Source organism: Pristis pectinata, chromosome 3 (assembly GCF_009764475.1).
Source record: "Pristis pectinata isolate sPriPec2 chromosome 3, sPriPec2.1.pri, whole genome shotgun sequence".
Lineage (NCBI taxonomy): Eukaryota > Metazoa > Chordata > Chondrichthyes > Rhinopristiformes > Pristidae > Pristis > Pristis pectinata.
Genome location: NC_067407.1, coordinates 80,864,900 through 80,881,083, shown reverse-complemented (window position 1 = coordinate 80,881,083; position 16,184 = coordinate 80,864,900). Strand labels below are relative to the sequence as shown.

The following is a 16,184-nucleotide window of genomic DNA, read 5'->3' as shown; positions in this document are numbered from 1 at the left end:
CATTTCCCATACCATTTTATCCAAGTGCTGAATTGATCTGTAGATCTCCCCTTGACTCTCATCATAATGCGTGTATCGAAAACGTTGCCCTGAAAAATAACAAAGGTCAGAAATCGAAGGCAGAGGTGGTGGGACACGCTTCATCCCAGCTAGAAACATTACATCTCTAACTACACCAGTACCATTGTGTTACCACTGCAGCATTGTAATCCAAGTGGCCTCCAGGTATGCTGTAAATGTCCAGAGTTCTATACATAATGGTATGGGCCTTGTGAAATCTTAGATGGCTAATATTTTACACTTAAGGAATTTGCATTCATTTGTGCTTGTGGTTCTCAGTAAATCCATTAAATGTATATAAAATATACATTATAACTTGCATGAACAAATTTCTTATGTTAATTATTTGGTTTTCAAGATGAGGGATGTTCATATAGAACTCTTTCTCGATCAAGCTTCGACTGACGGCCTCAAGCACTTGCAGGTCAGCCAGATGTTGGGTAAAGCACCCTATGCTCTGGCCCTAACCCAAGGGAATGCCCTCTATTTCAGAAATGTAGCACTGTCCATTCTCCACAAAAAAGCATCCAATGACTTCAGTGTGAGAATGCCAATTAGTGTTAGACTAGGGACAGTGGTGTATTTTGATCTTTGGCCACAAGGAACTTATTTCAGAGTGTACTGGATTTGAACCCAAGTTCCAAAGGTAAAAAGCCAATCCATTCTACCACTTAGCTCACTTGACCCCAAGTTTCTATCTCTATGGCTCACTGGCACTGTAAAGATAAAATACTTTAGCAGCTGGGCAGAAGATATAAGGGAAAGCTTATGTCTCCTAGCAACATACCCTCGTGCTGAAACATCAGTAGCATCCCATTGTACCGTGGCAACAAGCATCAGAAATGGGCAGCCAGACACTTGTAAACTCTGACAAATTTGTTTGTTTGAGTGAAAAATTTTAATCCCTGCTTTTGACAGACAAACAGATTTCTTAAGATATTTGAAGGCGAATGATACAAAAGCGTTAAAATGCTCTAAACATTTATAAACAGCCCAGCCAAATACATAAAACACTTCTTTCATTCTCCATATTTATAAGTGCAATGGAAAAAGCAATTGGAGGAAACAGATTACAGAAGTTAACGGAAGGTGATCAGAATTGAGCCCCATTTCACTCAGTCAATTTCATTCTGCGAACAGATTTTGTTCAAAGCATTGCCTTTTGTGCATTTATCTTTTAATTGACCTGGTCTCTGTCCTTTGAAATAGGAGGACAATATAAATGTGAAGCTAGAAAGTATGCTATAGGTTCATGAATGGTGGGCATGTTGGGATGCACACGTGTGTGCAGTATTAAGGCAGATATGCTGATGTTGGTGCCTGTTCAAATGCAGGTGCCAATGTATCTGGTCTATCTGGATGTGCCTATGTGGGTGTGGGTTGAGAATGTGTCAGTGTCCATGTGTGTGTATCAACATGTGTGCAGATGTGTGGTGTGCTCCTGTATATGTACAATGTACTAGTATTTCAAAATGAGTTTTGTATGTGTGTGGGATGTATAAGTGTACTGTGTATGTGTGCACAAGCATACATGAATGTTAGATGCATCTCTGGGTATATGCACTGCTGCGTGAAATTGTGGGAAAGAAGAAAGGTTGGGTAGAAAATAGCCAGAAATGTTAATGGATAGAGGGCCTTTTATTTTAATGATCGAATTGAACATAGTAGCTGTTCTTCTCCCTGAACGTTTCCAACAGCAGAGTCACAATGTGATTTAAACAGGTACATACCCCAGTGACAGAAATCTGATGAAATCACAAAGAGATTTAGAGGATCTGCAAGGTATTTACTAAAGAGCTCCCCGTACATCTGTTCTTTGGAATCACTCAATGCTCCAACCAAAACAGGGACAATGGTTAACTCATCTTTTTGGCTGGTTAAGAACACAGAAAGAAATGGTCATTTCAAAAAAAAATGTAAATTAAACAACAAATAGAGACAAAACATGATTGTTAGCAGTTTCAAGTTAAACTTTGTGGTTATTACTCTATCTGGATTACTCATTTGGTTCTCAATTATCAGCAGTCATTCAGCAGTAGAGTTCTCCAACTCAGAAGGTTATGCTTTTGAGCCCATTCCAGAGACTCAAGCTCATTGACTGAGCTATCACATCTCTGCAGTACTGATTGATGAAAGGTTAAAATAAAGGCTCCACCTACTTTCTCAGGCAAAGGTAATTGGTCTCCAGAATTTCCTCCCACTGCCCTGGCTAATATTTATCCCTCAGCCAATATCATTGGAGCAGATGACCAGGGCATTAAACTCACTGCTGCTTGGGTGGCTTGCTGTGCACAATCTGGGTACCTCGTTTCCCAACATTACAATAGTGACTGGACTTCAAAAGTAGCTTAGTTGGCAAGTGATTTTAATGCACAGAAAGGGATTTCTGCACAGCTTTCTATTATTTTATATCTAGCAGTTGATTAGTGCTCGGTGAAAAATGCTATTGGTATCAAGGGGCTGCGACCAGCCAATACCCTTCAGACTTGAACTGAGAAAGGGGACCTGGGCAGCTAAGATATATTCAGTAGAACATCTTGACAGATTGAATTGTATGACAGAATTTACTTCTTGTAGAGGGAATGAGCTTCGAAGGACAAAAGATTTTTTTTGTCACACTATTATATTTTTATTATTCTTTTCTAGTCAATAATAATATGTTTGTCCATTTCCTTATCATCAGCTGGATGATAAATGGAGCCACAATTCCAAATTCCAATGCCAGTACTAACCCAATAATGTTTGTATAGAATACTTTGGCACTAAAATACTTCCACAGAATATTCAATGCTTATGAATTTTTAAATGTACATCCATTAAATGGTAATAATTCAGTGGAGGTCTTGCCTGATCTGAAAGTAATGGCATAAAATCTGCTAAATTTTAAACAGGGAAGAGGGTTCTTTACAAATAAATGCCAAGCACTTTTGTACTATTGTTGTGTGTTTCCTGGCCAAATGAATGCAAAATGCTGACACCATTACCTAAAAGAAGCAAATATCCCAAAGTTCACAACTAGAGGCCATTACATGACCCTGCATTATCTCCCTGCTGTTCCAGCACAACTTGTGCTTTATTGTGAATGGTACCAAACCCATTTTGTTCCAATTCAGCAAGCCTCAGCTAGTGATAATTGTGGAACAAGGTCAGCCCATTTGGAGACATTAAGTTCTATTTTAACATGACTTAAACATCGTTTGCAATAGGATTGGTCCAATTAAAACTCTCAAGAAAAGTGCTAACTCCCTGTTTATCATGCACAACAGCTCCAATTTTCAGTTCATTATTTGAAAACGGCCAAACATCCAAAAGAAATTGAATAATGCATCAGATCTGCATTTGTTGACCTACTTTGGCTCCCAACAACACCCCAATTTTAAAATTCACTTCCTGGTCTTCAAAACCCTCCCTAAACTCTTTATGTGACGTCCTCCTGCCCTATAATTCTTGGATATCTGCACACTCTTCCAGATCTGGCCTCCTACTCTTCCTTGATTTTTAGTGCTCCACCATTGGCAATTGCGCCTTCAGCCTCTTGAACACTCAGCTCACAAATTCATTCCCTAAACACCTCTGCTTCTCACTCCTCCAAGTTGCTCTTTAAAACTTACCTTTTTGGCCAAGCATTCACTTACACATCTTAGTATTTTGTTTCAAATTCTGTCCAAATATGCATCTGTTAAGCACCTGCAACACTTTTGTTAAATTGAATTGTGTAGATATGAGTAGTTGTTCTACATTGGGGATTCTTCATCAGTATACTTAAAAAGTGCAAGGTGAGTAATCAATTCTAAAATTAGAAACCTTGCTCACAGCCTGTTAATGCTCACGAGTGCACAGTAAAAGGAAAGGGTGCATAAATGAGCAAAAACAGACACTAAACACAATATACCTTGTATGCCAATCAGCCTCTCAAAAGTTCCCTTGCACTAATATTTTGCTGCCAACATGCATGCCAAAGCAGCCAAAGTTTAGCAATGAAGAGGTTTTCAATAACAACATGTGTTTATATCCCACCGTTACCACAGTAAAATGCCTCAAGGCGCTTCATATGGACTTTGTCAATCAAGTTTGACATCAAGCTACATAGCAAGATAACTAAGACAGGTAACAAAATCTTGGTCATGGAGGTAGGTTTTAAAAAGAAATGTGGGGAGGTGTAAAGACTTACAGAGGGAATTTCAGGGTTCAATGGCTAATGGCAGCCAATGATGAAATTCAGAGATGATTAAGAAACTATACTTGAAGGGACATCAGATGTTGGAGAGCTGGAAGAGACTGGAGACACAAAGAGTGATTTCAAAATAAGGGCGTCATTTCTTAAAAACTGAGCCATTTCTTAACCAGGGAGCTGAAATATGTCAGCAAGCACTGGGTGATAGGTGAACAAGACTTGTTGGGAGACAGCAGAGTTTGGATTGCAGATTTACTTGATCTAGAATGAGAATGATGAATAGGCAGTGTATTGTAATAATTAAGTCTGTAGTAACTAGAGAATGGACGGGAGCACAATCAAATGGCCTGGCAACTTCGGGACAGTGCAGGGGTAAAGACAGATGGCGATACAAAGAGCTGTATGTGTGAGCCAACCCTCAGCCTCAGAAAGCAGTTCAAAAGGAATTTCAGGTCTTCGCCTCCCTCTGTGTTGAAGAAGTGTTTCCTGACATCTTTCCCGAAAACTTAGCTCTAGTTTTAGTTATTCAATCTTGTTCTGAACTCACATACCCACCCCACCCCACATTCACTTTACCTGCCCGGGGAAATAACTTTTCTCAAATTTACCCCACCAATCCCATTGGTCACCTGAAACAGCTCAAATAAATCACGGAAGGCAATGCAAGCCCAATCTACCCAATAAATGCACACTCATTCACGGTGTACAACAGTTGGCAGTCTTACCTTTCCATGGTTTTTGCTGTGTAAGGCAAATGCATCTCAATACTGTGTTCGTCTTCGTCTATTTGAATAGTCATCCGCTCAAACATTCCCGTCTTCCACAGCTCTCCATAAACTGATCATTACAAAAGACAGAAGTCAAGATCACAAGTATCATCAGCCTCAATTTTCATTGACAAGTGACTTTTCCACGTATTTGAGATGATCTGAGCCCCAAATATGTCCCAATTAAATTTAACAACTCTACTGAGCATTCATTAACAGTTTTGAGGATCCAAGTGAATTACCTCCATGTCCCTCTCTCTCTTTGTTACACAATCAGACAAGGAGCTACAACACAAAAGCTATAGGATCACAGCCTAATATTATCCATACAAACACCAGTTTGCTTAGTAGAACTGAAAATAACATTCACCTGCTAAAGACTTAAGTGCATAATTTTTAGAATGATTAAGGCATTCAACAATTTAAACTATGTTCAGGGTTTTACCATGCAAAGAAGACCAAACTCCCTATACTTAGTGATGTCTTAACACACTGTGGCAGCAGCAGTGTGACAGTGCAACTGTACATATGTAGCTCATACCTGGACTCTCCCGAGGAGGAACACAAGCAAGTAAAGGGCAAGTTTTCTAGTAATGGCAGACAGAATCCCCACAGCTTATTCCTACACATTTTCATTATTAAAGCCTTGTGGTTTATTTGGAATGGTTTGCAGACTACCTAACAATGAATGATGTTTGACAACAATCTAACAAAATACTTTTGAGCTACTGAAAGCTCAGTGCTTTGGACTGGGTGTGTCAAAGCTTTCAGTTTTCAGACGTCATTTATCTAATGGAGTCTAGGTCTATGAATAGCATTTAACTTCTGTTTTTTTATTAACCTTCGTAAATCACAAGTTGCAATTAATGGTGTTCAGATTTGGGAATCATTTACAATGAAGCAGCAACATTGAGAACATCCTTTTTCCAAAACTTGATTCACTCAGTAAAGACCAGTGAACAAGAAACATAGAAGCAAATCTGGCTGAGTTACCCAAGCTTTAGTGTCAAACACTGAACGTTTACAGACACATTGTAGTCTAAATGAACAATTCAAACATTGCCATTTTCACAAACAGCAAACATTTAATCCATATTTAGCAAACAATGGGATTTTGAATAGCTGACCCTCATCCCAATGTAGGTTGACTAAACCAGAAAAAACTCATCTCTCCTCCGATACTATTTCATCTTTGGCCTTTTCTAAAGATATTTTCTCATGTTAAAGCATGGGCTTCTCAGGCCCTCGCAATTCAAGTCAGCAAGTGTCCATGACGTATACAACCCTAGGGTCCATTACAATTAAGTGGGTGCCGACGTACTTTGGAGGATAAGAGTGGGAATTCCTGGTTGACTTAGTGTGCAGAAAAAACAGGCACACTAATCACCACAAACCTGAATGGAAATTGGAAAACTCAAACAAAACTCTCAACAGCCCACACTATCAGTATATGGATACGTGCCAAAGTACAGTACATGTATGGGTATGGCAGTGTCAGGTTTGAGGAAATGAAGAAAAACTATGCAGGAAAGGTTTGGATAATTTGGTCTACCTTCATTAGAGCAAAGCTGATAAGAGGCTAACGCATCAGAAGTATTTAGAATTCTGACTTGCATGAGACAGGATAGACAGAAACCTTCCGTGTCATAAGGATGAAGAGCCACAGTCAAAGGACCATTTATACAATTAAATGCAAGAGATTTAGAAGATTTAGAGACTTAGAGAATTAAAACATTGTTTACGTATAATATGTAATCTATTGAGGGCAAATAAGACAAGAAAAGTGGTCCAGTCATGGCATTCAAGAGAAGTATCAGATCAAAAGAAAAATCTTTGCCAAGAAAGAAGACTGAGGGTTGGGAAAATTTCAACATTCAGCAAAGGATGAACAAGAAATTACTAAGGCTAAGGAAGAAAGAATATGCCAGTCACCTAGAGAGAAACCTAACAATGGATTTTAAGAGCTTCTATAGATATATAAAAAGGAAGAGAGTAGCAGAAGCTAAAGTGAACCCTTTGCTGACCAAGGCAACAGTAAACATATTGGGGAATAAGAAAAAGGTAGACAAATGAAACAATAAATACCTTGTGCCTGTCTTCATGGAAGATATGGAAAATCTCTCAACAATACTGGAGGAAGAAGGGTCTGGAGTAAACAAGGAGCTCAAAGAAATAAGCATTAGGCTGGTCAGCCTGACATCAGTGGTGGGGAAGTTACTGGAGGGAATTGTGAGGGACAGGATCTACCAGCATTTGGATAGACAGAGTCTGATTAGGAGGAATCAGCATGGCTTTGTGTGTGGGAGGTCATGTTTGATGAATCTTTTAGAGTTCTTAGAAGAGATAACCAAAAAGGTAGATGAGGGTAGGGCAGTGGATGTTGTCTGTTTGGACTTTAGCAAAGCCCTTGACAAGGTCCCGCATGGCAGGCTGGTCTGGAAGATTAGGTCCCACGGAATCCAGCAAGAGCTAGTTATGTCGATTCAAAATTAGCTCAGATGTAGGAAGCAGAGGGTGGTGGTTGAACGTTGTTTCTAAGAGTGGAGGCCGGTGACTAGTGGTGTGCTGCAGGGGTTGGTGTTGGGACCTTTGTTATTTGTTATTTATATAAATGATTTGGATGCAAATGCACAAGGCTTTATCAGTGAATTTGCGAATGACACGGAATTAGGAGCTATTGTTGATAGTGAAGAAGGTTATTATAGATTACGGGGGATCTTGATCAGTTAGGGAAGTGGGCTGAGGAGTGGCAAATGGATTTCAATACAGATAAGTGTGAGATGATGCATTTTGGAAAGTCAAACCAGAGTAGGACTTATATTATGAATGGTAGGGCACTAGGGCGTGTAATGGAACAGAGGGGCTTAGGACTACAAGTACATAGTTCATTGAAGGTGGCATCACAGGTAGACAGTGTGATGAAAAAGGCGTTTAGCACGCTGGCCTTCATCAGTCAGGGCATTGAATATAAGAGCTAGGACATAATGTTGCAGTTGTATAAGTCATTGGTGAGGCCACACTTGGAATTCTGGTCACGCTGTTATAGGAAAGACATGGTTAAACTGGAAAGAGTGCAGAAAAGATTTACGAGGATGTTGCCAGGACCTGAGGGACTGAGTTGTAGGGAGCGGTTGGCCAGGGTAGGTCTTATTCCTTGGAACGTAGGAGAATGAGGGGCAACCTCATAGAAATGTTTAAAATCATGAGGGGCACAGATAAGGTGGACGGTAACAGTCTTTTCCCCAGAGTGGGGGAAAGTCCAAAACTAGGGGGCATAAATTTAGGGTGAGAGGGGAAAGATTTAAGAGGGACCTGAGGGGCAACCTTTTCACACAGTGGGTGGTGAGTATACTGAATGAGCTGCCAGAGGAAGTGGTTGAGGCAAGTACAACAGTAGCATTTAAGAAGCACTTGGATAGGTACAGGCAGGGGCGGGGCCTGGGGGGGATATTGACCAAATGCAGGACATTGGGACGAACTAGGTGGACAACATGGTCGGCATGGATTCGTTGGGCCAAAGGGCCTGTATCCATGCTGTATTACTCTATGACTCTAAGTAAAGAACTACTGTTGAAGAGATTAATGGTACAGAATGCTGATAAATCCCCAGGACCTGATGACTTGCAGCCTAGGGATTTGAAAGTGGCTACTTTGGAGGTAGGGAATTTGTTGGTTATTATCTTCTGAAATCCCATGGATTATAGAACAGTTTCCACACATTTGAAGGTAACAAATATAACCCCACTATTTAAGAAAGGAGTGAGAAAACAAGAAACTACAAACCACTTCACCTAACATCAGTAATCGGGTAAATACTGGAACCTATTATTAAGAAAATGGTAACAGGACACTCGGAAAATAGTAACGTACTTGGGCAAAGCCAACATGGATTTATGAAAGCGTAACCATGTTTGACATCCGTTGCATTTTGTTTTGAAGTTGCAACTATAAGAATACATAAGGGTATACCAGTTAATTTGGTGTATTTGGACTTTCAGAAGGCCTTGGGTAAGGTGCCGCACAATAGATTATTACACATAACTGGAAGTAATATACTTGCATGTATTGAGGATTGGTTAATCACCAGAAGACAAATGGTAGGAATAAATGGGTCACTTTCTGGTTGGGAGACTGTGGGGATCGGTGCTGGGGCTCTAGCTGCTCATAATCTATATCTAAGCTTGCTGATGATACAAAGCTAGGTGGCAGTGTGGGCTGTGAAGCTTCTTAACGAAGATTTAAAGGGATTCATTATTACCTCTTGGTTTTTATGTTCCTTTCCTTGTGAAGAAAGCTAGAATTCTTTACACTTGTAAACAGCTTATCATACAACATTGACCACTTGGGCCAAATGGGCTGATTGCTTGTTGTAACTTCTCTGCATTTTTATATCATTTGCGATTATTCCCTTCCACTTAGAAAAGAAAATTGATATGATAGAGGGCTTGAAAATTATAAAAGGGGATACAAATGGAAGATATTTTTGTTTGGTGGGAGAACAGAAGCAAGTGCCGGTTACTTAGATAGTAATAAATTGTGTAGAGAATTCGGGAGAAACTTCTTTACAACACAGAGCAGTTGAGGTGAGTAACGTAAAGGAGGAACTAAATAAAGATGTGAGGAGGGAATGAAATGGAAAGTTATGCTGAGGTTAGATGAAGTAGGTCGGAAGAAGCATGAACACCCGCACAGATCTATTGAGCCAAATGACCCTTTTCACAAATTTAAATTCTATGCATCTTGAAGTTTTGCCTTTCACATCCCGTGAGATTGTAGGTTAAAATCACTGCACTAAGCTTAGTGCCATTAAGGGCTTTTATGGAAGACTCTTCTAAGTCCATGTTTATAATAACCACAGCATTTCCCCACCTATTATGTCTTTTACTTCCCTACACATAAATCATGATATAGGCATCAGTTGATCTTGGCATCCATTGCTTCACACACATCAATGAAACCACATATGTTGCTTTGCTTTACATCAGAATTAAGAGGCAAGCATTGACACTTACTCTTTTGATCGATGCGTAGATCATACAAAGGCGTTCTATAAATATCTGCAGTGGATAGTGCACAGCGAGAAAGAGGTGCATGGTGCGATGGTCCCAAGATAAAAACTCTGCGTCTGTGGGCAATTTAAATTGTCAGGTAAATTAAACGATCACCTTCTTTATATTTTAATACAAGTGATTACAAAATATTTAAAGTGGCTCACATAACTAGTCACATAGGTGACAAAACATTTGCCTGCCGTCAAGGTGCAGTTAGAGGATGACACTTGCACAGAGGTGAACCCCACACCCTCAGCCTTACATACTCCAGGGTCACAGGGGAATTATGGCTTAAAAAAGGCTATTTGGCCCATCTTAGTTCATTCACACCGACCCAATGCAGTATATAATTATTTCTGAAATGTTTCTTGTGGGTTTTTTGGCTCTGCTTTGAAGTTTTATTGATCACCCAGTGCAGAATTTCTCAATGTTAATCTTAAAAATTTTGTAAGTTTCTCTATTAATTCTGCTCTTATGATATAATTAAAAGTACCCATTCTGTCTATTATTCCTGAGCTCCCTTTCATCTTGGGTTCATCTATGAATTTGACCACTTTGTGTAGAGCTTGTGAATATTGCTCAAAGGTAATCATACAAGTACATCAACTGGGAACATTAAAGGGACTTGGTTTGTATATTTTAACCTCCTTTTCTACTATATTTTAATAACCTGATTGTGCATTCATTTTGAAACCAACAGAATGCTTGTGGAACCTACAACAGCTTTGACAAATATATATCTTGCCAGATTACCCACGATTGCATTAGCTGAATGCAAGCTGCCTTTTACCTACAGAATGGTGTCATACTTGGGAGAAGGGAGTAACTCACCCTAAAGACCGTGTGTGGCCTGCTACTACATCCTGACAGTTAACACGGTGGTACTGAACTAGAATTACTAACACATATTACAATCATAGATGTCAATGAAAAAGTGTGAACAAAAATAATAGGATGTAATATTTAGGAACAAAAAGTGGTGGTACAACACAGTGAATTCTGCATCTATATTATAAAATTATTTAATCTCAGACCCAGTTCTGAATACAAGTCACTCTTATGCCGAAACAAATTTTAAACTCCTAGAAGATAAACCAGCTCTGATGATTTTATGCACTGATTCAGGGAGGTGCTAGAAGTTAACAAGGCTCTGCCCATTAACGAATTTAATATTATGGCGCACACAATGCAGCCTCTTTAATTCGTGCCGAAGGAATTTGCTTTTGGGCATAAAACAAAATTGCAAAAGGGCCTGGTCAGTGTTGATTAGTCCCAAGAGATTTGATGCATGTCTGTTATGGATACAGGTCTGTCAGTCTAACCAAAGAGATGCAGGAGAGGAAGGAATCTAACATTATTGGCACATCATGCATGACTAAAGAGGAGTTTGCAGGAAGGAGATAGTTTTTAGTTCGTTTAAGCTCCTAATCTCAGAAAACGGATGCACCCACGATAACTGGGGTAGGAAATACTTCAATATGCACGCGTTTAAACAATGCAAGCTCCGCTCGTGGCTTTCCAGTGGCTGCTGCCAGCTATTACTGGAAGTAGATAGATAAAGAGGGTTGTCTTATTGGAAACCTCCTTACAAGACCGTCAATCTGGTTATTGTATGACATTGATCCACACTGCAACATCTTAGCCAAGCACTGCCAACATCAAGCAAGTGAACAAGTGCCATCCTTGTTTCCAGCCTGGAAAAGGAGCTACTGACTGATGAGCAGGCCTTGATGGAGTTTATTTCACGGTATATCTCGCCCATACTGTCAGGCAGCAATAATATTCCATGTAAAACACATTGTTGCAAAGTATCACTTGGAAAGAATGCACAACACAGAATAAGGCAATTTAGCCCAAATATGCCAACCATTTTGTTCCTTGATATCTCCTTATGTGCACTTATGCTATTCGCCGTACAATTTTCTTGTGGTACTGAGTTCACACTCTAACTGTTCTCTGAGTAAATATGTTACTCGTTCATTCTCTGTGAATTTATTAGTGACTATCTTATATTGTCAGTCCACATACTGGATTCTGCACAATAGAAACATCACTACATATATCTCATCAAATCAGAAGCTTCATGGGTTTGTTATAAAGAAAAATGCCTGGGACTTTCCTAATGTCATCCCTCAGTTCTACAGTCATTCTAGTAAACTGTTTCTCATCATTTCCAGCACCTTCACATGCTTTTTTTTTGCAATATCAAGACAAGAACCACACAAGATATTCCAAGAGTATTCTAACCAAGGTTTTACAAATTTAGCCTAACTTTCCTGCTTTTCAGTTCCCCCTCGCCAGAAGGGAACCTAACTGATGAGATTGTTTTGTTTTTAAATTGACTCATAGTAATCACTACTTCTGGTGATTTGTGTACCCATAAATACAGTGGTCTCCATTTCCTCCAGGTTCTTCTGGCCAAAATATGGCATCCTTCATTTACCTTTATTGAAAATGATTAATTACACAGCCACTCTGCAAGTTTCATTATGTCTTTTTATTAAAATCACAGCCTCTCTTTGATGTAAACAATAGTCAAAATACAATATCCCATCTTGTAGGGTGAGAACCCATCAACTCTACAAAGTTGAACAGCTGTTAAATAATTGCCAAGTTTGTTGACAGAATTTAATTGAGAAGCTGCTGACATTGTAGTGTTGCTAGTTGTGCACAACTTTTTAAGATTAGTTATATCATTTTTTAAATACAATTCAAATTATTGAAGTCTGAAGGACACAAGAAGTATCTTCATAATATTACTGTTGGCTCTCCCAGAGCTTTGCTAATTGATCACTAGAGGATTTGTAGTTAAACTGATTGGATTCTATGATGTATAATCCCCATCACTTACAGCATCCTCACTTATCATAAATAGTCCTAAAACTGGGAAAAATAATGCCTTTGGCAATTTCAAAGGTGACATATTTTGAACAGTTAAGCAGCTGGTGGCAATTTGTTAAAGTCTTATTACATGTCATTAACTCCTAACCCATTCCAACCACCAGAGTTGCTGCTGATGTTGGAAACTCTTCTTATCCGTCTACTGAGGTGGCACCTTCTGGCTCCTCAATAATCACCTTCTATAATCAACGTAACAGGTTGACTGTTGGTCTTTAACCTGTTCCATTGAGATGTGACTGAGTTATTGAAGTTTCAAATTCTGAAGCCAAACAATTACTCATTATTTTGTACTCGGGGATAAGTAAACCTTCCTTATCCTGCTGCTCCCTCTGCTAACTCTAGTTATATGATTGTCAATAATTCTGAATGAATACATACAATGATGGTCAGATCTGAAGTACTCGCATTCAAAAATTTGTCTTTAAGCAATTTATTATGGATTATCCCCTAATATTTATCTGTAAATCTGAACGAACATTAAAAAATTCTGACATTGCAAGTTGCAGCTACCACAACCAAATTACACTTGCCACCACATACAGCTAATAAACCATTTATACAAATGAGTCAACTAATATGTCGTCTGGAATATATTTTAGTGCTGGCATATACTTACTGACAATAAACTAGTTATCCAAAAAAATTAGATGGATTAAATTATGAAAAATAATTAAATTTAAACAATTTGCTTTAGAAATTAGCTTTAGAAATGTGGTTAGAAAAATGATTGTGATAAATGAATACAGATGTAGTTATTTTAATAAATTCACAAATCTCCCATGCCTGTTTTAAGCTGGAGAATTCAGCAAGATTAAATGAAGTTGCATAACGGGTATTACCCTGCTGACTTACAGATCTCTATCTGTTTAAATATGGAAACTATTACTAAAGATGTGGTGAGGCATGATATTTGACAGAGCCAATATTGTCTTATGAAAAGGAAATACTGTATGCAGAGCTTTTTTGAGGATGTGACCAGCAACATATAGAAGGGAGAACCAGAAGATTTTCAAAATGGACTTATTAAGTTTCCACACAAAAAGTTTCCACATTTTAAAAAAACACACACATGGCTAAGGGTGATTAACTGATCCACTGTCCATACCAGTTTAAGTACAGAAAACAGTGGGAATAAATGGGTCATTTCATGTTGCTAAGTTGTTGCTAGTAGGTTGCCCACAACATTGGGTCCTCAATTTGTTAAAGTTTATGTTAATGACTCGGATGCAAGTACAACCTATTTAAGTTTGTTGATAATAGAATACATAACTTCAAAGAGGACACAGAGTCTGCAAAGGGAATATAGACAGATTAAGTGAATGAGCGAGAAGCTGGCAGATGTAGTTTATTGCAGAAGGATACGAGCCTGATCACTTTGGTAAGAGGAATAATGTGAAACTCGTAATGTCGGTGTTCAGAGGGGTCTAGGTGCTTAGGTCCGTGAAATTCAAAAAGAGTAAGGGAGACTAACTCAACCATATTTGGCTTTGGTGAGACCACGCCTGCAGTGGTCTGTGTAGTTTGAGGCTCCTCACCCAAGAAGGAATAGCTGTGCTGTATAGATTCACCAGACCATTTCCTGAGCTGGCGGGTAGGGGAGCGGGGTGCCCTTGAGAAGAGATTAAGTAGGATTGGCCACATTGGCCTTTGGTCACTGGAAATTAGAAAAAGAGAGTTAATCTCTGGTTGCTCCAGTTTCGTCCCATAGATCTGCTGGCGGATAAACTGGTGACTATAAATTACCCCTTACTGCAGGTAAGTGGAAGAAAAATCAAAATGGAGTTGATGAGCAAGTGACAGAGAGTGAGTGGCAGGACTACAGGGCAACAAGGAGAGAGAGAGAGGGAGAGAGAGAGAGAGAGAGATGATGGGATAGATAGGATTGTTCAGTACGGTGTTGGCAATATACTCAAATGTGTAGAGTGGCAATAGTGGCACATCAGTTAACACTGTTACCTCACAGCTCCAGAGTTCAAACCTGACCTCAGGTGATATCTGTGTGAAGTTAGCATACTGTCTCTGTGACTGTGTGGGTTTCCCCAAGGTTCTCCAGTTTCCTCCCAAAGATATTGCTGGTAGATTAATTGTCTACTGAAAATTGCCACTTAATGTGAGTAATGGCAAAACAATCAAGGGGAGTTGATGGACATGTGAGAGAATAAGTTGCAGAGAAAAAAGGAAGATAAAGACAGAGTGGGCTGGGTTGATGGGATTTCTAGCAGGGACTCGATGAGCTGAGTGGCCTCCTCCTGTATTAAAACTTTACAAGAGGTGCTGACACAGTAGATGCTGAGACACAGTTTCTTCAGACTAGAGTCTAGAATATGGGGACATGGCTTAGGGACATGAGAATTTTCTTGAAAAAAAAAATCAAATAAAATTGTAGGTGCTGGAAAACAGAAAATGCTGGAAGCCCTCAGGAAGTCAGGCACCATCTGACACTTTTTCAGTTCTGATGATGGGTCTCTGACCTGAACATGAGAAATCTCTTTACTCAGCAGGCTCTACACTGAAATTTTCTGCTCCTAAAGGGAATCGAGGCTCAAAGTTGTTGAATACATTCAAAGCTGCAATTGACTGATTAGCAAATCAAGCAATATAGGGATCAGCTGCAGAAGTGTAGTTGAGATAGAGGATCAGTCATCATCCCACTGAACAGCAGAGTCGACTCAAGGGACTATTCTGACTTCTATTTCTGCTCTTATTTACATTATGTAACATGAAAGGACAAAGGCCATATATTGCCTTCTCCATCACTGCTTGGCAATAGGAAACAGGGGGTGGTGGTAGGGGTTGTTTTTGTGAATGGGTGCCTGTGACTGGCGTTCCACAGGGATCAGTGCTGGAACCCTTGCTGTTTGTAATATACATGAATGACTTGGACGTGAATATAGGAGACAGATGACACGAAGATTAGTGGAGTTATTGACAGTGCAGAGGGTAGTCTTAGGCTACAGGGCGATATCGATATGTGGTGAAATGGACTAAGAAATGGGAAAAATGTATCTGAATAGCAGGCAGCAGTGGCACAGCTGCTGCCTCACAGCAGCAGAGACCCAGGTTCAATTCTCACCTCCGGTGCTGACTGTGTGAAGTTTGCATGTTCTCCCTTGACTGTGTGGGTTTCCTCTGGGTGCTCCTGTTTACCCCCACATCCCAAAGATGGGTGGGTTATTAGGTTAACTGGCCACTGTATATTGGCCCCAGTGTTTCAGTAAGTAATAAAATCAG

General features: G+C 39.6%; 1 protein-coding gene across 1 annotated transcript in view; it reads right to left on the bottom strand.

Moving 5' to 3' along the window:
• memo1 (mediator of cell motility 1) overlaps window positions 1–16,184 on the bottom strand; it is a 41,978-nt gene that overhangs the window by 5,186 nt on the left and 20,608 nt on the right. The window contains exons 4-7 of the mRNA XM_052011034.1: window positions 10,014–10,126; window positions 4,960–5,071; window positions 1,791–1,933; window positions 13–89 (exon numbers count right to left, since the gene is read on the bottom strand). Of these exons, the coding sequence (XP_051866994.1) occupies window positions 13–89; window positions 1,791–1,933; window positions 4,960–5,071; window positions 10,014–10,126 (445 nt within the window). The remainder of the gene's footprint in view (window positions 1–12; window positions 90–1,790; window positions 1,934–4,959; window positions 5,072–10,013; window positions 10,127–16,184) is intronic.